Source organism: Oncorhynchus gorbuscha, linkage group LG11 (genome assembly GCF_021184085.1).
Source record: "Oncorhynchus gorbuscha isolate QuinsamMale2020 ecotype Even-year linkage group LG11, OgorEven_v1.0, whole genome shotgun sequence".
Taxonomy (NCBI): domain Eukaryota; kingdom Metazoa; phylum Chordata; class Actinopteri; order Salmoniformes; family Salmonidae; genus Oncorhynchus; species Oncorhynchus gorbuscha.
In genome coordinates, this window is record NC_060183.1 from 71806756 (window position 1) to 71832508 (window position 25753).

The 25753-nt window shown below is 45.5% G+C and overlaps 1 protein-coding gene across 1 annotated transcript in view; it reads left to right on the forward strand.

The window, feature by feature from the left end:
- The window catches only part of rapgef1b (Rap guanine nucleotide exchange factor (GEF) 1b), an 80840-nt gene that overhangs the window by 42591 nt on the left and 12496 nt on the right, over positions 1-25753 (forward strand). The window contains 9 exon segments of the mRNA XM_046290336.1: positions 1722-1878; positions 2225-2316; positions 2416-2556; positions 10048-10162; positions 10842-11028; positions 11702-11877; positions 11879-12266; positions 12855-13072; positions 15465-15572. Coding sequence (XP_046146292.1) covers positions 1722-1878; positions 2225-2316; positions 2416-2556; positions 10048-10162; positions 10842-11028; positions 11702-11877; positions 11879-12266; positions 12855-13072; positions 15465-15572 — 1582 coding nt within the window.

Below are 25753 nucleotides of genomic sequence, written 5' to 3' on the forward strand. Positions count from 1 at the left end.
GCTAACTCGAGTTTCGCCACCAACTGGAAGACGTAGTCTCCCCCCACTGAGACTGACCATCACATTCAGGCACCATCAGTCCAGTAAAATAAAAAAATGAAGGAAATTATTTCTATTTATGCTCACTCAGCTCTGCCCCACAAGTCATACAATGCATTTCAACGTCATAGATTTAGTGGGTGGTAACTTGTGAAATAGACACCGGCTAGATTGTGGTGTTAACCAATCAGCTTTCAGGATTAGACCCACCCGTTTTATAATACCAGTGTGATCATATACCTCAAGTTTTGAAATATTATAATAACCCTCTGAGAAGAACAACATTGCAATGCCATTGGCAGGGAAATTCAAGCATTGTATTGGGTCTATCGCCTACTGCACACATCTCATTGCTACAGAACTGGTTTTAATAGGTTGTTGCATAGGCTTATGCTTTTCGTGTCATGTTTTTAAAATTCTGAGCGATAGATCTCATCCTGCGTTTTGACGCATGTCTTTTGGATGTCACCACAACCCGCCTCAGGGACTCGAGTCCTACCCGTCTGCTTCTGGAACCACCTGGGTCCAGTGCCTGTATTCATAAAGTGTCTTAGACTAGGATCAGGTCCCCACTGTCCATGTAATCTTATTCAATGTGATCTAAAAATCAAATCTGATCCTAGATCAACTGCACTTCTACTTTGAGATGCTTTATTATGACTCCAGTTGTTATTGCTGAATGGTCTTTTGCTTGGCTCTCTCCTCTTGCCCACTTAGTTTGTTCATTGTGGCCACGAGCCTTAGCCCCGGTCTTAGGCTCCATTTTGCCCATACAGCCCTTAGCTCTACTGTAGCAGTGTCATAGAAATAGAATCTAGAGAAAAGGCTTGGAACCTGTAACCCTTGAAATTTGACTGGTAAACTCATGGGGAGGACCGTTGTATAGATGTATAGAGCTGTATCCTGTAGAGACAGGAGGGATATTCCAGAGTTATGAATCAGCTGCAGCGTGTTGTGACTGGTCTGAACCTCCACCACGCCCTACTGTTTCTCAATGGTCCGTTCAGCACAGCCACATACACCTAGACCAGAACAAACACACATTCTCCACTTAATACCACCACAAACACACTTTTTCCAGTCACGCACACACACGCGCACACACACACTTCCTCAATAAATCCCCTCGGGGGAGACATTGAGTTAACGCATATGGCTGTCACAGTGCGGGAGAAGAGATGTGGTCCTTTAGTCTAGCTAGTTGTCCGTATTCTCAATGTATAGAACCCGACATGAAATGTGTATCCCTCGCTCTTCTTCCCTACACCCCCACTCTGTTCCCCTCTTCCATTCTCTGTTCCCCTCTTCCATTCTCTGTTCCCCTCTTCCATTCTCTGTTCCCCTCTTCCATTCTCTTGTTCCCCTCTTCCATTCTCTGTTCCCCTCTTCCATTCTCTTGTTCCCCTCTTCCATTCTCTTGTTCCCCTCTTCCATTCTCTGTTCCCCTCTTCCATTCTCTTGTTCCCCTCTTCCATTCTCTTGTTCCCCTCTTCCATTCTCTGTTCCCCTCTTCCATTCTGTTTCCATCCTTTCTTCCCTGTAACCCTGCCATCACTCTACTGTTCTACGCCATCCCCCCTTTTCTTCATCTTTACTTTTCCACCCCCCCCCATCTCAGCCTCCCCTTTCTGTCCATCTCTTCCTTCTTGTCATTTACTGTCACTTCTCTCCTTTCTCCTCAGTTCGGCTGTGTCGTCGTGTCACAACCGGGTGTACCAGAGCCTTGCCAACCTGATCCGCTGGTCCGACCACGTCATGCTGGACGGCATCAACCTTGATGACAAGGACAACGTGGTCGCGGTCACGACAGTCATCAAAGCCGTTCTGGATGGGGTCAAGGTAAGAGGGACAGTCGGTGGGTCTGTGAAACGATAGCTCGCAGCTTTCCACGGCTCTCAGAGGGTCATAGTGTCTGTTTCTCCCTTGCCGAGCTGGGGCAAATACATTTGTCAAATAGGCCTACTTTCAAATACGTATGCTGTGGTTTGGTTAGCTTGCCTGGTACAATGTCAACAAATGGAATGGTCCGGAAAGTGCAAATACTTCAAAAGTCTTTACAACTGAATGTATTTGACCCATGTCTGCTCTCTGACCACTCAGTTTTTGTCTAAATTATGTAATGAACACATCTTAATCTGATTGAAAGCTGTATACTGTACACATTGAAGTTGTGTGGTTCTAACAGGAGCTGGTCAAACTCACTATAGAGAAACAGGAGCAACCCTCCCCCACCACACCCAACAGACCCCCAGCACCACCTATCACTACACCAGAGAGGTGAGTGAACGCACACAAACAACCCTACATACACCAGACTTTTTCCTGTCAGTCTATCTCTGTCACACACACGGACTCTCTCTCCTGTTCTGTTCCCAGCAGGTCAGAGTTGCCACTGACAGAACGGGAGAGGGAGATCCTGAGTAAGACCCCGCTCACCGAGGCTGTGACGGACATGGCAGAGGAGGACGTAGCTCCGCCCAAACCCCCCCTCCCTGGCCTGAAAATGGATGCGCTCAGGTGAGTAGCACTGGACTCCCATCTTTGGATATAATCGACAGTGGCATACCAATAGTATGCACCAGGGCCCACTGGACCAGACTGAATATTTAGGGGCTTTTAGTTTTAGGGCCCAGAGTTTTTCCCTGAGTCTTAAATATGGTGTATTCAACATTTTCAGTTGTGTAGGTCTTTATCTTCTCATCGCCCTGTCCTCATCTGCAATTCATTGAATTGGCTTCTTCCAGATATTTAGAGTGAGATATTTATTTAACTTGGAAGAAATTAGGAGATGAAGCTACTTGAGACTATTGAGATGCACCCATGTAGCGTGAGTGTTTTTTCAGTACTGTCCCGCTCAGACTCTCTTTACCTTAGTGAAACAAAAACAAATAATATTTCACTCTCTGTATGAGTTGTCGCACACTGATTTCAATGAGTGAAATTGTCATTCTATCACTTTCAAGTTCCTGTTTCTGACTGTCTTAAAGCGGTCATGTTTGTTACTGTAAGTTCCCAGTGGAAAGAGAAGTTCTCCCCTGCCACAGTAATGAGAAGGAACCTGCAGTCTCGAGTGTCTGCAGTCAGAAAAAAAGCAGAAGCGGTCCAGTGCCACATGGTGTAAGTGACTGCTTCTGTGGTGCTGTTGCGTGGGCACTTCTGGAAGTTTTTTCTTTTTAGAATTCTGCCAAAGAGGAATTGAAGTGAAGATAAAACTGAAACGTTTGTGCTGGTCAGCATAAATCATTTTTTTGTGCTGTTGCATGAGAACTTCTGAATGTTTTATTTTAGAATTCTGCCAGAGAGGAGGTGAAGTGTAGTTAAACTGGAATGTTGATGCAAGTCAGCATGAATCATTTTTGATTGACATGATGTCAGGGTCTATTTATGAATTGGGTCTAATTGAGTCTGAAACGTGTCATGGTATCTCGCAAATAGCACCCTATTCCCTGTGTAGTGCACTTCTTTTGACCAGGGCTGTAGTCTCTTTATCCATCATTTTCAAACAAATTTGGTAGAAAACTTTTATCTTAAAGAGGAATTCTATTAATCTACAACATACAGTGCCTTCATAAAGTATTCACACACCTTGACTTTTTCCACATTTTGTTGTTACAGCCTGAATTTAACATTTTAAATTGATTAAATTGAGATTTTGTGAATTTCCCACAATGTCAAAGTGGATTTTGTTTTATTTTTATAAATTATAAAGAGTAAACATTTGTTTAACAAGTCATGTAAGTTGTGTGGACTCTGTGTGCAATAATAGTGTCTAACATGATTTTTGAATGACTACCTCATCTCTGTACCCCCACACATACAATTATCTGTAAGGTCTCTCAGTGAATTTCAAACACAGGTTCAACCACAAAGACCAGGGAGTTTTTCCAATGCCTCGAAAAGAAGGGCACCTATTGTTAGATGTGTAAAAATAATTAAAGCGCACAGTGAATATCCCTTTGAGCACGGTGAAGTTATTAGTTACACTTTGGATGGTGTATCAAAACACCCAGTCACTACAAAGATACAGGCATCCTTCCTAACTCAGTTGCTGGAGAGGAAGTTAGTTTAATGGCTGTGATAGCAGAAAACTGATGATGGATCAACAACATTGTAGTTACTCCACAATACTAACCTAAATGAGAGTAAAAAGAAGGAAGCCTGTGCAGAATTTTTTTCTCTCCAAAACATGCATCCGGTTTGCAATAAGGCACTAAAGTATTACTGCAAAAAGTGTGTAAAAGAAATTTACTTTGTCTTGAATCAAAGCATTATGTTTGGGGCAAACACATCACTGACTATCACTCTTTATGCACTGCTCAAAAAAATAAAGGGAACACTTAAACAACACAATGTAACTCCAAGTCAATCACACTTCTGTGAAATCAAACTGTCCACTTAGGAAGCAACAATGATTGACAATAAATCTCACATGCTGTTGTGGAAATTATAGGCAATTAGCAAGACACCCCCAATAAAGGAGTGGTTCTGCAGGTGGGGACCACAGACCACTTCTCAGTTCCTATGCTTCCTGGCTGATGTTTTAGTCACTTTTGAATTCTGGAGGTGCTTTCACTCTAGCGGTAGCATGAGACGGAGTCTACAACCCACACAAGTGGCACAGGTAGTGCAGCTCATCCAGGATGGCACATCAATGCGAGATGTGGCAAGAAGGTTTGCTGTGTCTATCAGCGTAGTGTCCAGAGCATGGAGGCGCTACCAGGAGACAGGCCAGCACATCAGGAGATGTGGAGGAGGCCGTAGGAGGGCAACAACCCAGCAGCAGGACTGCTACCTCCGCCTTTGTGCAAGGAGGATCACTGCCAGTGCCCTGCAAAATGACCTCCAGCAGGCCACAAATGTGCATGTGTCTGCTCAAACGGTCCGAAACAGACTCCATGAGGGTGGTATGAGGGCCCGACGTCCACAGGTGGGGGTTGTGCTTACAGCCCAACACCGTGCAGGACGTTTTTAATTTGCCAGAGAACACCAAGATTGGCAAATTTGCCACTGGCGCCCGGTGCTCTTCACAGATGAAAGCAGGTTCACACTGAGCACATGTGACAGTCTGGAGACGCCGTGGAGAACGTTGTGCTGCCTGCAACATCCTCCAGCATGACCGGTTTGGCGGTGGGACAGTCATGGTGTGGGGTGGCATTTCTTTGGTGGGCCGCACAGCCCTCCATGTGCTCGCCAGAGGTAGCCTGACTGCCATTAGGTACCGAGATGAGCTCCTCAGACCCCTTGTGAGACCATATGCTGGTACGGTTGGCCCTGGGTTCCTCCTAATGCAAGACAATGCTAGACATCATGTGGCTGGAGTGTGTCAGCAGTTCCTATAAGAGGAAGGCATTGATGCTATGGACTGGCCCGCCCGTTCCCCAGACCTGAATCCAATTGAGCACATCTGGGACATCATGTCTCGCTCCATCCACCAACGCCACGTTGCACCACAGACTGTCCAGGAGTTGGCGGATGCTTTAGTCCAGGTCTGGGAGGAGATCCCTTAGGAGACCATCCACCACCTCATCAGGAGCATTTTTTGAGCAGTGTATGTTCAAGCATGGAGGTGGCTGCATCGTGTTATGGATATGCTCATCATCGTCAAGGGCTAGGTGTTTCTTTTGGGGGGGGTGGAAAAGAGCTTAGCACAGGCACAATCCTAGAGGAAAACCTGGTTCAGTCTGCTTTCCAAACAGACACTGGGAGACAAGTTCACCTTTCAGAAGGATAATAACCTGAAACTCAAAGCCAAATATACACTGGAGTTGCTTACCTAGACAACATTGAATGTTCTTGAGTGGCCTAGTTAAGGTTTTGACCTAAATCATTTTGAAAATCTATGGCAAGACTTGAAATTGGCTGTCTAGCAATGATCAACAACCAACTTGACAGATCTTTTTTATTTTATTTTATATTTTTTTCCCCACCTTTTATTTTTCACCTTTTATTTAACCAGGTAGGCAAGTTGAGAACAAGTTCTCATTTACAATTGCGACCTGGCCAAGATAAAGCAAAGCAGTTTGACACATACAACGACACAGAGTTACACATGGAGTAAAACACACATACAGTCAATAATACAGTATGAAAATAAGTCTATATACGATGTGAGCAAATGAGGTGAGATAAGGGAGGTAAAGGCAAAAAAAGGCCATGGTGGCAAAGTAAATACAATATAGCAAGTAAAACACTGGAATGGTAGATTTGCAGTGGAAGAATGTGCGAAGTAGAAATAGAAATAATGGGGTGCAAAGAAGCTAAATAAATAAATAAAATAAAGACAGTAGGGAAAAGAGGTAGTTGTTTGGGCTAAATTATAGGTGGGCTATGTACAGGTGCAGTAATCTGTGAGCTGCTCTGACAGTTGGTGCTTAAAGCTAGTGAGGGAGATAAGTGTTTCCAGTTTCAGAGATTTTTGTAGGTCGTTCCAGTCATTGGCTGCAGAGAACTGGAAGGAGAGGCGGCCAAAGAAAGAATTGGTTTTGGGGGTGACCAGAGAGATATACCTGCTGGAGTGCGTGCTACGGGTGGGAGATGCTATGGTGACCAGCGAGCTGAGATAAGGGGGGACTTTACCTAGCAGGGTCTTGTAGATGACATGGAGCCAGTGGGTTTGGCGACGAGTATGAAGCGAGGGCCAGCCAACTACAGATTACAGGTCGCAATGGTGGGTAGTATATGGGGCTTTGGTGACAAAACGGATTGCACTGTGATAGACTGCATTCAATTTGTTGTGTAGGGTATTGGAGGCTATTTTGTAAATGACATCGCCGAAGTCGAGGATTGGTAGGATGGTCAGTTTTACAAGGGTATGTTTGGCAGCATGAGTGAAGGATGTTTTGTTGCGAAATAGGAAGCCAATTCTAGATTTAACTTTGGATTGGAGATGTTTGATGTGGGTCTGGAGAAAGCAGAGTTACAGTCTATCCAGAAACCTAGGTATTTGTAGTTGTCCACATATTCTAAGTCAGAGCCGTCCAGAGTATTGATGTTGGACAGGCGGGCAGGTGCAGGCAGCGATCGGTTGAAGAGCATGCATTTAGTTTTACTTGTATTTAAGAGCAATTGGAGGCCACGGAAGGAGAGTTGTATGGCATTGAAGCTTGCCTAGAGGGTTGTTAACACAGTGTCCAAAGAAGGGCCAGAAATATACAGAATGGTGTCGTCTGCGTAGAGGTGGATCAGAGACTCACCAGCAGCAAGAGCGACATCATTGATGTATACAGAGAAGAGAGTCAGTCCAAGAATTAACCCTGTGGCACCCCCATAGAGACTGCCAGAGGTCCGGACAGCAGACCCTCCGATTTGACACACTGAACTCTTATCAGAGAAGTAGTTGGTGAACCAGACGAGGCAATCATTTGAGAAACCAAGGCTGTCGAGTCTGCCGATGAGGATGTGGTGATTGACAGAGTCGAAAGCCTTGGCCAGATCAATGAATACGGCTGCACAGTAATGTTTCTTATCGATGGCAGTTAAGATATCGTTTAGGACCTTGAGCGTGGCTGAGGTGCACCCATGACCAGCTCTGAAACCAGATTGCATAGCAGAGAAGTTATGGTGAGATTCGAAATGGTTGGTAATCTGTTTGTTGACTTGGCTTTCGAAGACCTTAGAAGGGCAGGGTAGGATAGATATAGGTCTGTAGCAGTTTGGGTCAAGAGTGTCCCCGCCTTTGAAGAGGGGGATGACCGCAGCTGCTTTCCAATCTTTGGGAATCTCAGACGACACGAAAGAGAGGTTGAACAGGCTAGTAAATAGGGGTGGCTACAATTTCGGCAGATAATTTTAGAAAGAAAGGGTCCAGATTGTCTAGCCCGGCTGATTTGTAGGGGTCCAGATTTTGCAGCTCATCAGAACATCAGCTGACTGGATTTGGGAGAAGGAGAAATGTGGAAGGCTTGGGCGAGTTGCTGTGGGGGGTGCAGTGCTGTTGACCGGGGTAGGAGTAGCCAGGTGGAAAGCATGGCCAGCCGTAGAAAAATGCCTATTGAAATTCTCAATTCTAGTGGATTTATCAGTGGTGACAGTGTTTCCTATCTTCAGTGCAGTGGGCAGCTGGGAGAAGGTGTTCTTATTCTCCATGGACTTTACAGTGTCCCAGAACATTTTTTAGTTAGTTTGACTTAATTCTTCCTGCTGTTGAGGATATGGTTGGGACATTGTTGGGGGAAAAGGCTCCCGAAAAACTACAGACAATATCTTCATCAAACAACACTGTTTCACGACGCATCAGTGACATGGCAGGAGGTGTTTTGAAACAATTACTACTTTGCATACAAACCAGTGAATTGTATGTGTTGCAGCTGGATGAGTCACAGCTCCTGCTATATGTCCGTTAAGTTTATGTACATTTTACATTTTACATTTAAGTCATTTAGCAGACGCTCTTATCCAGAGCGACTTATGTGGGGTCAATTAAGGAAGACAACCTCTTCTGAAAACTACTGGAAACCAGGACAACATGAGAGGATGTCCTTCTGTAGCTCAGTTGGTAGAGCATGGCGCTTGTAACGCCAGGGTAGTGGGTTCGATCCCCGGGACCACCCATACGTAGAATGTATGCACACATGACTGTAAGTCGCTTTGGATAAAAGCGTCTGCTAAATGGCATATATTATTATTATTATTATATTTTTAAAGTACTAGACAGCTTTGTGACATCAAATGGACTTTGGTGGTCAAGATGTGTTGGTATCTGTACTGTTGGCGCAAAAGCCATGACAGGGAGACAACGTGGAGTGGTAATGGGCATGCAAGCAGTTGCTCCCGACGCCACTTGGGTAAACTGCAGCATCCACCGAGAGGCTCTTGCTGCCTAGGGAATGCCTGACAGCTTGAAAGATGTTTTGGACACTACAGTGAAAATGGTTAACTTTTTTAAAGCAAGGCCCCTGAACTCTTGTGTATTTTCTGCATTATGCAATGATATGGGCAGCGACCATGTAACGCTTTTACAACATTTTTTACAATATACAATGATGGCAAAAACAACATTTGAGAGTGTGCTGACCCTGGTGCTAGAGGGAGTACGCAGCTGGAGGTTGAACATTCGAAGGGGTACGGGACTATAAAACGTTTGGGAACTACTGGCCTAGATGATCTTCTCCTCTTTAGTGGAAAAAGGGTTGTCATAAGAGGTGGTGAAACGGAAGGTGGTAAACAGGCATTCATTTTCTGTGGGCTTAAGGAAGTGGAGCTATGAAAAATCCATAGGCCTTTGACTTGGCCGGAAGATTAGATCACAACCTTGAATATTACTACTAGGCTTTTGAGGTGCACTGCTGTCTGTCTCTCTTTACTTTGTCTTCCTCTCGCTTTCACTCTGTCTCTATCTACTTCCCATCCATCTCTCCATGTTGTCCTGGGAACAGAGCACACTTGGCTACTGGCTCCATTTTCGCTGGCCAACGGAGATCCACAAAGACTGACACGTACGTTAGCCAGTAGGGTCATCCCCCTGCATTGTGACATCCTGCTTCCTTAATACTTGTCCAATCCCATCCCCGGAAGAGTGTTGATAGGTGGAGGGCCTGATTGGTGGAGTGTCTTGTCTTGCATGCTTGAGTTCCTAATTATGCGTCATTGCATCACGCCATACAATGAAGCCCTCATCCAATCAGGAAAAGCTTGGTGCATGAGTATGTACCAATGATGTCGTATCTGTTTGGTGTGTATATATCATAACTGTCATCACTTTCCTAGTCATGGTCCCACATGTATCCTTGACCTGCTGATTTTATGTTGTGCCTTTAAATCTGCCATTGACTTGTGATGATTGCAGTATGATAACCTGGAAAGCCCAACTTCTGTTTGGGCTACTCCAGAGGTGATCGCAAAAGAGGCATTAAGCAGGAAATGCTGATATTACCATAACAAACCCTCAGTGTCATATCCCACAATCTTGCTCAAGTAGCAGTAAACTGTGTGTTTTTTTGTCAGTCTGGTTGGGTATCAGAAGCCTAAAAACCTCCATTCTCACATATTGTCCTACTTCTCTCTCTCCAGCCCTCCTCCAGCTTTGCCCCCAAAGAAGCGTCAGTCGGCCTCGTCGCCCACCCGTGTAGCAGTGGTGGCCACCATGAGCCGCGGCTCCAGCCTGCCCTGCAGCGTCCACAGTCAGGTACCACCAACCCACACCAAGGGTTATGGTTGAATAACACCCACTTAATCGATAGTAATACTGTGGTCTTGTACACTGGTCTACTATAGAGCATCTGCATCAGAGTATGATCAGGGTGGATTACCAGACTATAGTGAAATAACGTGTTACATAACTAGTGACTGACTAAATCAGATTTGATTAGGCCGGCCATTACTGGATCATATATCCACAAAGTTTTCTATTGTTTGATGAAACTGACTTTGTAACCGACTTAACTGGTTTCTCCTTTGACTGTCTGTCTGTGTATATGTGCCTGCCTGTCTCTGTCTGTCTCTGTCTGTCTCTCTGTCTGTCTCTCTGTCTGTCTCTCTATGCCTGTCTCTATGCCTGTCTCTATGTCTGTCTATGTCTCTGTCTGTGTCTGTCTATGCCTCTGTCTGTGTCTGTCTCTATGCCTGTCTCTGTCTGTCTTTGTCTCTGTCTATGCCTGTCTCTATGCCTGTCTCTATGCCTGTCTCTATGCCTGTCTCTATGTCTGTCTATGTCTCTGTCTGTGTCTGTCTATGCCTCTGTCTGTGTCTGTCTCTATGCCTGTCTCTGTCTATGCCTGTCTCTATGCCTGTCTCTATGCCTGTCTGTCTCTCTGTCTGTCTGTGTCTGTCTCTATGCCCGTCTCTCTGTCTGTCTGTGTGTGCAGCAGCAGGACTATGAGCAGGAGTTCCTCCAGAGGCGTTTCTCAGGGGGCAGCCAGTCGTATGGGTGCGACTCTCAGCGCCTCTCGCCCTACAGCAGCATGGGGAAGCTCAGCAGGTCTGAAGAGCAGCTCTGCTCCATGGAACAGGACAGTGGACAGTGCTCCAGAAATACTAGCTGTGAGACACTGGGTAGGGGCACAAACACATATACATACAATTAGACAGTTATCATAGTCAAATCAAATGTATTTATATAGCCCTTTGTACATCAGCTGATATCTCAAAGTGCTGTACAGAAACCCAGCCTAAAACCCAAAACAGCAAGCAATGCAGGTGTAGAAGCACGGTGGCTAGGAAAAACTCCCTAGAAAGGCCAAAACCTAGGAAGAAACCTAGAGAGGAACCAGGCTATGTGGGGTGGCCAGTCCTCTTCTGGCTGTGCTGGGTGGAGATTATAACAGAACATGGCCAAGATGTTCAAATGTTCATAAATGACCAGCATGGTCAAATAATAATAATCACAGGCAAAACAGTTGAAACTGGAGCAGCAGCACGGCCAGGTGGACAAGTCACGGTTGATCTTTATACACTGTCTGTACCGAAATAGAAAAACACACATTTTTGAACGTGCGTACTTTCTTGCACACAATGAAAATACACACAATAGAATGTAAAGATGGCCAAAAATACATAGACTGAACAAACACCCACTTTACATGTCAACAGCCTCACCTAACCACAAACACTTGTTATTTTCTCTACAAATGTCCCCCTCTCTAACCTCTTGTCTCTCTCTCTTACAACACATTTCACTGCACCTATCTGGTGTATGCGACAGTAAAAACCTATATTTTTTCTCCAGACAACACAGAGAGTTACGACCCCGACTATGACTTCCTCCACCAGGACCTCGCTGTCTTCACAGGGGACACCCACCTGCCCTCCACTACCACCCCCTCAGGGGTCATGTACCTGTCCCCCCTCCCCGAGTCCCACAGTGAGTGCTCCTCCCCCGTGCCTCCTCACGCCCAGTTCAGGTCACCACCCGCCCCACACCACCAACAACCCCACCCACCCCAGTCTGAGTACTGGACCCCCCAGCCCGGTTCCCACATCATCCCCTTGCAACTATCCCGCATCAGTGCTCCTCCAGCATTACCCCAGAAGAAGCGGCGCAGCTCCCAGGTTTCACCTTATCAGGATGGGTGTGGCTCCTCGGGGGACCCTCAACGAGAGGTCCCCTTCCCAATACGAAAACCTGTCGGAGGAGGAGCTGCTGCACCCCACGCCACCCTTTCCCCTCTTCACTCCCAACTCGCCCATGCCCCAGAGCAACGGGGGGGTGTTCGTGACCCAGTACCTGGCTAGCGAGAACGCCGACCTGCCCTCTAGTCCACCGCCACTGCCTGAGAAGAGGAACAAGCACGGTGAGTGGCAGAGGGAGAGATGGAGAGGAGGGGTGTGCTTGAGAAAGGAAGGGATAGGACTGGAAGAGATGGAGAGGGGGGGTGTGCTTGAGAAAGGAAGGGATAGGACTGGAAGAGATGGAGAGGGGGTGTGCTTGAGAAAGGAAGGGATAGGACTGGAAGAGATGGAGAGGGGGTGTGCTTGAGAAAGGAAGGGATAGGACTGGAAGAGATGGAGAGGGGGTGTGCTTGAGAAAGGAAGGGATAGGACTGGAAGAGATGGAGAGGGGGTGTGCTTGAGAAAGGAAGGGATAGGACTGGAAGAGATGGAGAGGGGGGTGTGCTTGAGAAAGGAAGGGATAGGACTGGAAGAGATGGAGAGGGGGGTGTGCTTGAGAAAGGAAGGGATAGGACTGGAAGAGATGGAGAGGGGGTGTGCTTGAGAAAGGAAGGGATAGGACTGGAAGAGATGGAGAGGGGGGGTGTGCTTGAGAAAGGAAGGGATAGGACTGGAAGAGATGGAGGGAAAGAAAATTGAGGCTGGTAGTGTGCGTGTTTAACGTTTCACTTGAATCACTTTTAATCTCCTGCTATGTAATCTCCCTCCAGTCCTGGCGTACATGCAGTTTGTGGAGGACTACTCAGAGCCCCAGCCCTCAGTGTTCTACCAGACCCCACAGAATGAGAGCATCTATGAGCAGAGGAACAAACGCTTCCAGGACGTCTATGGCCTCAACGACTCCTTCAGCAGCACCGACTCGGTCCACGAGCCCCTTCCCATACCCCTCTTCCCGCCCCCCGCCCTGCCCCCCAAGAAGAGGCAGCTGGTGAGTGTGTGTGATCACCCTCAAGTCTTCGCCACCTCAGAATTTCTCAATCCTCTATAGAGGTCTTGTTTCAGAAGGACACTAGAGATTGATGCATTGGTTGTGAAGGTGGAGCATGCCAGTGCACACTATGGGAAAAGTGTGAAGAATAGGGGCCCAAGGTTCTTTGTGTGAGGTCTCCTCTCCAGGTGGACATCCATGTGGTCATGGTTGAGTGCTGAATGGTTAAATGTTTTACTCATAGGGGTTTAAGGTTGATGATTTAACACTTCTAACTTAGTTCCATGTCAACAATTAAACATGGTAATCTAAAAGGTGAACGTTTAACCCCCTGTGGTGAAACCAAAACAGGGAGGTCATGGTCGTGCAACATTAGTTGCAGAGGTGTCAGATTTTGACTGGGGTCGTTTATGCTGTATGACACCCCAGAAGACAGTTGACTGTCTATAGGTCAGTTGCAACCAGAACACGTGTCAATGAAGAGCAGGGTCGTGTTCATTAGGGCATGTGATGGGAAAAAAATTCAAACGTCCATCAGGAAAGGAAAAGGGACCTTTCTTATTGGACCCTCTCTGTTTCAGTCCTTTTTGAACACGACCTAGAAGAAAAACTCTGAGGTAGTTTGTATTCGTCAGGTTGGTTGTTGGCTGGAAAGGACAAGAGTCCAAAGCTGCATTCTTGCAGGAAGCCATTTCTCCATCCATCTCTCGCTGGTATCTCTCGCTGGTTTGGTTCAGTCTGCCTAGTCTCTCGTTCTCTTGTTTTTTCTTCTCTTGCTCTCATTTTTCTCTTTTTCTCAGTCAATCAGTCTATGGAGGGGAGAGCTGTGGGGGAGGGACTAGGGAGGTCAGATCGATTTTCAGGTTAATGGGGATTGGTTCAACATAACTGGGGATTGAGGTGTCAAGTGGTGAGGTTAGACTATGCATTAACCTGTATAGATAAAACCTTTAAAGTGTCACCAGTTAGACACTTGTGTCATTTGATTTGTCAGACTAGACCTGGGTAGAGGCTGGTGGGAGGAGCTATAGGAGGAAGGGCTCATTGTAATGTCTGGAACAGAATATATGGAACAGAGTCAAACATGTGGTTTCCATATGTTTGATGTGTTTGATACCGTTTCATCTCCTCCATTCCAGCCATTACAATGAGACAGTTGGTTGTATTTTTCCTTCATTTTCTTTTTAAAAAGGGAGCTAATTTGTTTTCAGCACTTTTATTTCCATGACTGATCAAAACTTGTTTTCTCATGGCTCTCTCTTGTCCCTCTGCAGCAACATGTTTGGAACATCGAATCACAATAGAATCGCAATACATATAGAATTGTGAGAATTGCAATACATATCCTATTGGCACCGAAGTATTGTGAGGCAATTCCCAGCCCTAACAGTAAGCAGATGTCACTTCATACAGTAGGACGACACTGAGAGAGACCGTCTGTGGGTCTTCTGCTGTCCACTAACAACTCTCTATTTTAACACTTTCCACATCTTTATTTTGATGATTTCTGTTGTAAAGTATTAGCTTCCTCCAACTGTATTTCTCTCCTCCCTCTCTCTTTCCTCCATATCCTCCTCCTCCCTCTCTCTCGATCTGCTCCATCTCATCCTCTCTCTCTCCTGGTAATCTTGGCTGGTGGTGTAGTGGACTTAATGAGGTTGAGGCCCGGGTGGGATAAGACTGGTTTACCTCTTCATCCTATTCCTCTTGTCCAATAAGCCACCATGTCACAGGATTTACACAGCTTTGTGAGAAAAAAAATAATCATTTTGACGGTGTGCCAGTGAGATAAGAAGACTAATGGGGGAGGAGAATCATATTTCAATTGTGTTTTGGGCCTTGTAGTGGACCTGGTTTCTTTGAAGCTGTAGAGTTTGTACCGTAATCAGACCATGAGAGCTTGGTAGGTTTAGCATGCCGCAGTCAGATTTGAACACTGTGAGCGAATGCAGGTGTCTGGACTTTTTGGTAACTTCTAAGCTTCTGACCCCTAATGATGTTGACCGTGTGGCTGAACTAATTACACAGGATTCATGTTCAGTGTCAGCAACAAGGAGTCTTCTCCTTTCTCCATTGATTCCCTTCTTCTGTGGTAGATTTCTGCATGTCTGACAGTCACCATCATTACTGGTTGCTGTCCTCTGCTTAACTCTCTTTTCTGGTTCTAAAATGGCTGCTCCATCTGCTCTATATCTAGGGTAATAAAGTTTACTACTATTCTTTCTCTTCTTAATCTCTCATGTATTTGTTTCTTCCTTTTCTTCCCCTATTCCTTTTTGCTCCCTATTCTCACCGCTTCTTTCTTCTTATCTATCTTTCCCCATTCCTTTTTTCTTCCATTTTCTCCTTCCTCTCTTCCTCCTCATCCTCCTCTCTGTCGTGCCACCTCCAGCCGTCATTGGTGGTGGCGGCGGAGGATGCGGGCTCTGGCCTAGGCCTCATCCTATCGGTTTCTAGCTCCTCCTACCTGAGTGGACATGCCTCGCTGACCACGCCCATGGTGAGTCTACCTGATTGGCCCTGGCGGCCCAAATTGGCAGGCCTCCAGGGCTGTGTTGTCTGGATCTGACTGTTGATAGCCCTGAATGATGTGGTTGTGTTTATCCTGAGGGGCTCACGGCCCCACTGTTATGTTTAGCCGGTTATGATGCGTTTTGTTCGTCTCTGGGCATGGTTCCAACATTGATTATGATAAAGGTGTGCTCATGATGAACAGGTAACTGCCAAAATAATGGAAACACCAACATAAAGTGTCTTAATAAGGCATTGGGTCACCACGAGCCACCAGAACAGCTTCAATGCACCTTGGCATAGATTCTGCAAGTGTCTGGAAATCTATACCATTCTTCCACCAGAAATTCCATCAACATGTTTTGTTGATGGTGGTGGAAAATGCTGTCTCAGGCGCCGATCCATAATCTCCCATAAGTGTTTAATTGTGTTGAGATCTGGTAACTGACACACACACACACTCTAATTTGATGGGATGCTGATTGCTTAATTAAGATGGCGCCAGAGAAGAAGGCAGACGTTTTACTTGTTCCTATTTTACATATGCATACAACTGGTAGATTTGGATAGAAAACACTCTAAAGTTTCCAAAACTGTTAAAATAGTGTCTGTGAGTATAACATAACTGATTTAGCAGGCGAAAACCTGAGAAAAATCCATTCAGGAAGTAGTTTTTTTTTTTTTTTGTAGTTTTCTATTCAATGCCATTACAGTATCCATTGACTTAGGACTCCATTTGCAGTTCCTCTGCCTTCCACTAGATGTCAACAGTCTTTTGAAATCGTTTCAGGCTTGTATTCTTATAAATGAGGGAGTAAGACCAGTCTGAACGAGTGGACCCTAACGTGAGTTTTTTTTCAGGCACATGTGCATTTCTTGTTTACCTTTTTATATTGACAACGTTATTGTCCGGTTGAAATATTATAGATCATTTAGGCTAAAAAACAACCTGAGGATTGAATATAAACATCATTTGACATGTTTCTATGAACTTTACGGATACAATTTGGATTTTTTGTCTGATTGTTTTGACTGAGTTTGAGCCTGTGGATTACTGAAGAAAATGCGCTAACAAATTGGAGGTTTTTGGATATAAAGAGACTTCATCGAACAAAAGCAACATTTATTGAATAAATGAATGTCTTCTGATTGCCACCATGTGAAGATCATCAAAGGTAACGGATGAATTTTATCTCTATTTCTGAGTTTTGTAACGCTTCTGCATGGCTGGTTACTGTTTAATAATTTGTCAACTGGGCTATGTTCTGGGCTAGGTATGTTCTGGGCTAGGTATGCTTTCGCTGAAAAGCATTTTATAAATATGACACTGTGGTTGGTTTAACAAGAAGTTCATCTTTAAACCTATGTAAAAAATATGTTTTGTTTTCTGAATTTTTATAATGAGCATTTCTCTGAAATTGAATTTGGCGCTCTGCAACCTCTGGATGTTGGCCAGGTGGAATGCTAGCGTCCCCCATACCCTAGAGAGGTTAACAAATCCGAGGAGGCTGACGTGAATGACATACTGCTTTCCCGGAAACAGGTCCAGATCCCCGTCATTTACGTCAAGAGAAGGCGGAGAAAAATGGTCCGGAGGCCGGGCTGCCTTCTGAGAATTCGTAGGCGATCGAATAAACTCCCACTGCCTTCCATTCTGCTAGCAAACGTACAGTCTTTGGAAAATAAAATTGATTACCTACGCGGAAGATTAAACTACCAACTTGACATTCAAAACTGTAATATCTTATGCTTCGTGGAGTTGTGACTGAACGACGACATTATCAACATACAGCTGGCTGTTTATACGCTGTATCGGCAGGATAGGACAGCAGTCTAGTAAGACAAGAGGCAGAGGACTATATTCTTGTAAATAAGATGGTGCATGATATCTAAAGAAGTTTAGAGGTTTTGCTCGCCTGAGATAGTGTGGTCTACAGCTTATCATGAGAACTCTCTAGGTAGATGGTTTCATCTGTATTTTTCGTAGCTGTCTACATACCACCACAAGCTGATGCTGGCACTAAGATCATACTAAATGAGCTGTATTCTGCCATAAGCAAACAGGAAACTGCTCACCCTTAGGCGGCGCTCCTAGTGACCGGATGTGGCAGGGCTTGCAAACCATTACAGGCTACAAAGGGAAACACAGAAGAGAGCTGCCCAGTGACACGAGCCTACCAGACGAGCTAAACTACTTCTATGCTCACTTCGAGGCAAATAATACTGAAACATGCATGAGAGCACTATCTGTTCCGGAAGACTGTGTGATCGCGCTCTCCACAGCCGATGTGAGTAAGACCTTTAGACAGGTCAACATTCACAAGGCCGCCGAGTCTGTAATACCAACATGTTTTAAGCAGATCACCATAGTCCCTGTGCCCAAGAACACTAAGGTAACCTGCCTAAATTACTACCGACCTATAGCACTCACGTCTGTAGCCATGAAGTGCTATGAAAGGCTGGTCATGGCTCACATCAACAGCATTATCCCAGAAACCCTAGACCCACTCCAATTTGCATACTGCCCTAACAGATCCACAGATGATGCAATCTCTATTGCACTCCACACTGCCCTTTCCCACCTGGACAAAAGGAACACCTATGTGAGAACGCTATTCATTGACTACAGCTCAGCGTTCAACACCATAGTGCCCTCAAAAGCTCATCAACAAGCTAAGGACCCTGGGACTAAACACCTCCCTCTGCAACTGGATCCTGGACTTCCTGACGGGCTGCCCCCAGGTGGTAAGGGTAGGTAACAACACATCCGCCACGCTGATCCTCAACACAGGGGCCCCTCCTGTACTCCCTGTTCACTCATGACTGCACAGCCAGGCACAACTCCAACACCATCATTAAGTTTGCAGATGACACAACAGTGGTAGGCCTGATCACAGACAACAACGAGACAGCCTATAGGGAGGAGGTCAGAGACCTGACTGCCTGGTGCCAGGACAACAACCTCTCCCTCAACGTGATCAAGACAAAGGAGATGATTGTGGACTACGGGAAAAAGAGGACCGAGCACGCCCCCATTCTCATTGACGGGGTTGTAGTGGAGCAGGTTGAGAGTTTCAAGTTCCTTAGCGTCCACATCACTAACAAACTAACATGGTCCAAGCACACCAATACAGTCGTGAAGAGGGAACGACAAAACCTATTCCCCCTCAGGAGACTTTTAAATATTTGGCATGGGTCCTCAGCTCCTCGATAGCTGCACCATCGAGAGCTTGGTTGCATCACTGCATGGTACCACTGCATGGTTTTGTTTTTGTGTACATTTCATTATCTGTCTCTTTTTTCAAATTAAATATACCGTCCTGCAACTCGCCTCACCCAGTGTGGTACGGATCTGCTATTTTTTTTACCTTAAAGCTGAAACCTCCATCAGGAGCTAGCCAGCTAATTAGCTACTAGCTTTTCAGTCATTGTTAGCCACTGCTAGCGGTTTTTACCTTTTAGCTCGAACTTCAGTCGCTTTAGCCCGGATAGCCTGGATAATACCTGCCAGTCTGCACAGCATGATATCAGCCCTGAGCATATCGGACTGATCCCCCCCCCCACTACATCACCGGAATTATCAAGGAACCTATCAGGTACAACCCCAAATCCGTAAACATGGGCACCCTCATAGATATCACCCTGACCAACCTGCCCTCTAAATACACCTCTACTGTTTTCAATCAGGATCTCATCGATTACTGCTTCATTCCCTGCGTCCGTTATGGGTTCGCTGTCAAACAACCACTCCTCATCACTGTCAAGCGCTCCCTAAAACACTTCTAATCGACCTGGCCTGGGTATCCTGGAAGGATATTGACCTCATCGTGTCAGTAGAGGACCCCTGGTTATTCTTTAAAAGTGCTTTCCTAACCATCTTAAATAAGCATGCCCCTTTCAAAAAATGTAGAACTAAGAACAGATATAGACTCCAGCCACCCTAGTCATAGACTGTTCTCTCTGCTACCACACGGCAAGTGGTACCGGAGCGCCAAGTCTAGGTCCAAGAGGCTTCTAAACAGCTTCTACCGCCAAGCCATAAAACTCCTGAATATTTAATCAAATGGCTACCCAAGTATTTACATAGCCCCATCCCTCTTTTACACCGCTGCTAAGCTCTGTTATCATCTATGCATAATCACTTTAATAACTCTACCTACATGTACATATTACCTCAATTGACTCTGTACCGGTACCCTCTGTATATAGTCACGCTATTGTTATTTTACTGCTGCTCTTGAATTATTTGTTACTTTTGTTTCTTATTTTTATTTTTTTGAACTGCATTGCTGCTTAGGAACTCGTAAGTAAGGTCTTCACTGTTGTGTTTGGTGCATGGGTCTAATACAATTAGATTATTTTTATTTTTTTACCTCAGGAACCACAGCTGTGTGGAAGCACCTGCTTTCAATATTCTTTGCATTTCTCATTTACTCAAGTGTTTCCTTTATTTTGGCAGTTACCTGTAAGTGTGTGTACGTACTACGTGTGCATTTGTTGCAGTGTGTTCTAAGCCACCTCAGGCTTTGTATCATAAGATACAAAGTAATGCGTTTTGACTTAAGAAACAACTGACACAGAAGTGGGTGCATACTGTGGAAAAAATTGGGAATAAAGAGGAGTCCTAGATTTCATTCATACACCACTCCCTAGCATACTACTCGCCAATGTCCAGTCTCTTGACAAGAAGGTTGATGAAATCCGAGCAAGAGTTGCCTTCCAGAGAGACAGTAACTTTCTTTGCTTCACGGAAACATGGCTCATTTGAGACACGCTATCGGAGTCGGTACAGCCAGCTGGTTTCTTCACGCATCGCGCCGACAGCATCTTTCTGGTAAGAAGAGGGGCGGGGGGGGTATACCTTATGATTAACGAGTCGTGGTGTGATCATAACAACATACAGGAACTCAAGTCCTTCTGTTCACCTGACCTAGAATTTCTCACAATCAAATTTTGACTGCATTATCTACCAAGAGTATTCTCTTCGATTATAATCACAGCCGTATATATTCCCCCCCAAGCAGACACATCAATGGCCCTGAACAAACTTTATTTGACTCTATGTAAACTGGGAACCACATATCCTGAGGCTAATCTGAAAACAAGACTCCCTAAATTCTATCAGCATATCGATTGTGCAACCAGGGCTGGTAAAATTGTTATTCTAACTTCCGCGACACATATAAGGCCCTCCCCCACCCTCTTCTCGGAAAAGCTGACCACGACTCCATTTTGTTGCTCCCAGCCTATAGACAGAGACTAAAACAGGAAGCTGCCGTGCTCAGGTCTGTTCAACGCTGGTCTGACCAATCTGATTCCACGCTTCAAGACTGCTTCGATCACGTGGGTTGGGATATGTTCCGCATTGCGTCCAACAACAACATTGACGAATACGCTGATTTGGTGAGCGAGTTCATTAGCAAGTGCATTGGCAATGTCGTACCCACAGCAACTATTAAAACATTCCCAAACCAGAAACCGTGGATTGATGGCAGCATTTGCGTGAAACTGAAAATGCAAACCACTGCATTTTAGCCAGGGCAAGCTGACCGGAACATGACCGAATACAAACAGTGTAGCTATTCCCTCCGCAAGGCAAACAAGCTAAGCGTCAGTATAGAGACAAAGTAGAGTTGCAATTCAACGGCTCAGACACGAGGTATGTGGCAGGCTCTACAGTCAATCATGGATTACAAAAAGAAAACCAGCCAGTCACGGACCAGGATGTCTTGCTCCCAGACAGACTAAATAACTTCTTTGCTCGCTTTGAGGACAATACAGTGCCACTGACACTGCCCGCTACCAAAACCTGCGGACTCTCCTTCACTGTAGCCGATGTGAGTAAAACATTTAAACGTGTTAACCCTCACAACGCTGCAGGCCCAGACAGCATCCCCAGCCGCGTCCTCAGAGCATGCGCAAACCAGGTGGCTGGTGTGTTTACGGACATATTCAATCAATCCTTGTCCCAGTCTGCTGTCCCCACATGCTTCAGGAGGGCCACCATTGTTCCTGTTGCCAAGAAAGCTAAGGTAACTGAGCTAAACGACTACCGCCCCATAGCACTCATTTCCGTCATCATGAAGTGCTTTTGAGAGACTAGTCAAGGACCATATCACCTCCAGCCTACCTGACACCCTAGACCCACTCAAATTTGCTTACCGCCCCAATAGATCCACAGACGACGCAATCGCAACCACACTGCACACTGCCCTAACTCATCTGGAGAAGAGGCTCAGCATTTAACACCATAGTACCCTCCAAACTCTCGACCCTGCCCTGTGCAACTGGGTAATGGACTTCCTGATGGGCCGCCCCCAGGTGGTGAGGGTAGGTAACATCAACCCGCTGATCCTCAACACAGGCCCCACAAGGGTACGTTCTGAGCCCTCTCCTGTACTCCCTGTTCACCCACGACTGCGTGGCCATGCACGCCTCCAACTCAATAATCAAGTTTGCGGACGACACTACAGTGGTAGGCTTGATTACCAACAACAACGAGACGGCCTACAGGGAGGAGGTGAGGGCCCTCGGAGTGTGGTGTCAGGAATTAACCTCACACTCAACGTCAACAAAACAAGGAGATGATCGTGGACTTCAGGAATCCGCAGAGGGAGCACCCCCCTATCCACATCGACGGGACAGTAGTGGAGAGGTAGAACGTTTTAAGTTCCTCGGCGTACACATCACGGACAAACTGAATTGGTCCACCCACACAGACAGCGTGGTGAAGAAGGCGCAGCAGCGCCTCTTGAACCTCAGGAGGCTGAAGAAATTTGGCTTGTCACCAAAAGCACTCACAAAGTTTTACAGATGCACATCCTGTTGGGCTGTATCACCGCCTGGTACGGCAACTGCTCCGCCCACAACCGTAAGGCTCTCCAGAGGGTAGCACCACCAGGGGAAAACTACCTGCTCTCCAGGACATCTACACCACTAACATTGAGTGGCTGCTGCCAACATACTGACTCAAGTCCAGCCACTTTAATAATTGAAAAATTGATGTAAAAATGTATCACTAGCCACTTTAAACAATGCCACTTAATATAATGTTTACGGACCCTACATTACTCATATCATATGTATATACTGTACTCGATACCATCTACTGCATCTTGCCTATACCGTTCTGTACCATCACTCATTCATACATCTTTCTGTACATATTCTTTATCACTTTACACTTGTGTGTATAAGGTAGCTGTTGTGGAATTGTTCGCTATACTCGCATTAACATCTGCTAACCATGTGTATGTGACAAATAAAATTTGATTTGATTTGAATGCCCTACTCTTTGAAGTTATGCAGTTGTCTAAAAAACAACATTTTGCCCAAAACTCCCTCCCCCCCTTTAGTTTGTGAACTTCACTGTATTTATATTTGGGATATCACTTTTCAAAAAAATATTTTCATTTTTTATCACTGGATGACATCTTTAACAATGCTAACACTTGCTGCTGTTCTCCCATGACCCTTGATCTCTAATGGATATGAGGCAGATGGTCTTGGGGAGTGGGCTGACTGCGTATGGCCCCTGGGTGTGGTGGGGGGCACGCTGAGGAGGTCAGAGAGAGGGGGTGTGTCCCTGTGGAATCACTCGATTTGGACCTGGCCTGATGCAAAACAGATTCCCTCTCCTGGTCTTCTTCTTCCTCCTCTACCTTTCTTCTTCCTCTACCACTCTTCTCCTTTTCTCAGTCCTTTTCACCTCAAACCATTTTTTCCCACTAAATCAAATCCAACTTCATTTACACATTAAACATTACTGTACACTTTACAATTTAAAACCACTTTTCTCCCGCTCCCAGTCTACTTCACCCTCCCCCTCTCTCTCTTACACCTCTCATGCCTCCCCCAACCCCTCAATCCCCTCGCAGTGTTTGTGCCAATGGAATGTCCACATTCCTCAAGTCCTCGGGGCGTGATGTTATGGGGGGATGCCATGAGGATGGGAGGTCTGGAAGGAAATAGAAAATATATGCAATATATTTCATTTAGTAATTCGATTTAGTGCCAACAATGCCATTTCAGTGGAAAATCTTTCTACTCCGCTCTCTCTCTGTGTGTGTGTGTGTGTGTGTGTGTGTGTGTGTGTGTGTGTGTGTGTGTGTGTGTGTGTGTGTGTGTGTGTGTGTGTGTGTGTGTGTGTGTGTGTGTGTGTGTGTGTGTGTGTGTGTGTGTGTGTGTGTGTGTGTGTGTGTGTGTGTGTGTGTGTGTGTGTGTTGTTTAGTATGTTTTATGGTTGTACATTGTGGGGAATAGTATGTCGGAACATTTTGTTAGGTGGAAAGAATATAAACTGTCCTTAGTCTTCAGTGGAAACATCCTCATTCGTTCTCGCTCCACTTTTGCATAACCATGTTGCTTTAGGTTTAGTGTCTCTTATGTGTGTGTGTGTGTGTCGGAGGGATGGTGTGTACACGCCCGCCTGTGTGTGGTTTTTATCAGATTGCTTGGTTTGTGGGGCGGCAGGTAGCCTAGAGGTTAGAGGGTTGGGCCAGAAACAGCCTTTTGTTAACAACACTGAAGGAGTGTTGTATGGCATTGAAGCTTGTTTGGAGGTTTGTTAACACAGTGTCAAAAGGGCCAGATGTATACAGAATGGTGTCGTCTGTGTAGAGGTGGATCAGAGAATCACCAGCAGCAAGAGCGACATCATTGATATATACAGAGAAAAGAGTTGGCCCGAGAATTTAACCCTGTGGCACCCCCATGGAGACTGCCAGAGGTCCGGACAACAGGCCCTCCGATTTGACACACTGACCTCTATCTGAGAAGTAGTTAGTGAACCAGGCGAAGCAGTCATTTGAGAAACCAAGGCTATTGAGTCTGCCGAGAAGAATGCGGTGATTGACAGTCGAAAGCCTTGGCCAGGTCGATGAAGACTGCTGCACAGTTCTGTCTTTTGTCGATGGCGGTTATGAGATTGTTTAGGACCTTGAGTGTGGCTGAGGTGCACCCATGACCAACTCGAAAACCAGATTGCATTGTGGAGAAGGAAAGGTGGGATTCGAAATGGTCGGTGATCTGTTTGTTCACTTGGCTTTCAAAGATTTTAGGAAGGCAGGGCAGGATGGATATACAGTTGAAGTCGGAAGTTTACATACACTTAGGTTGAAGTCATTAAAACTCGGTTTTCAACCACTCCACAAATATCTTGTTAACAAACTATAGTTTTGGCAAGTCGTTTAGGTCATCTACTTTCTGCATGAAACACGACATTTTTCCAACAATTGTTTACAAACAGATTATTTCACTCTATCACAATTCCAGTGGGTTAGAAGTTTACATACACTAAGTTGACTGTGCCTTTAAACAGCTTGGAAAATTCCATAAAATGATATCATGGCTTTAGAAGCTTCTGATTGGCTAATTGACATCATTTGAGTCAATTGGATGTGTACCTGTGGATGTTTTTCAAGGCCTACCTTCAAACTCAGTGCCTCTTTGCTTGACATCTTGATTTTCCCATGAAATCAGCCAAGACCTCAGAAAAATAATTGTAGACCTCCACAAGTCTGGTTCATCCTTGGGAGTAATTTCCAAACTCCTGAAGGTACAGTGAATTGTTTGTTCATCTGTACAAACAATAGTATGCAAGTACAAACACCATGGGACCACGCAGCCGTCATACTGCTCAGAAAGTAGACAGGTTCTGTCTCTTAGAGATGAACTGAAATACCTTATATTTATAAGTATTCAGACCCTTTGATATGAGACTTGAAATTGAGCTCAGGTGCATCCTGTTTCCGTTGATCATCCTTGAGATGTTTTTACAACTTGACTGGAGTCCACCTGTGGTAAATGCAATTGATTGGACATGATTTGGAAAGGCACACACCTGTCTATACAAGGTCCCACAATTGACAGTGCATGTCAGAACAAAAACCAAGCCATGAAGTTGAAGGAATTGTCTGTAGAGCTCCGAAACAGGATTGTGTCGAGGCACAGATCTGGAAAAGGGTACCAAAACATTTCTGTAGCATTTCAGGTTCCCAAGAACACAGTGGCCTCCATCATTCTTAAATGCAAGAAGTTTGGAACCACTAAGACTCTTCCTAGAGCTGGCTGCCCGACCTTGGTCAGGGAGTTGACCAAGAACCCGATGGTCACTCTGACAAAGCTCCAGAGTTCCTCTGTGGAGATGGGAGTACCTTCCAGAAGGATGAC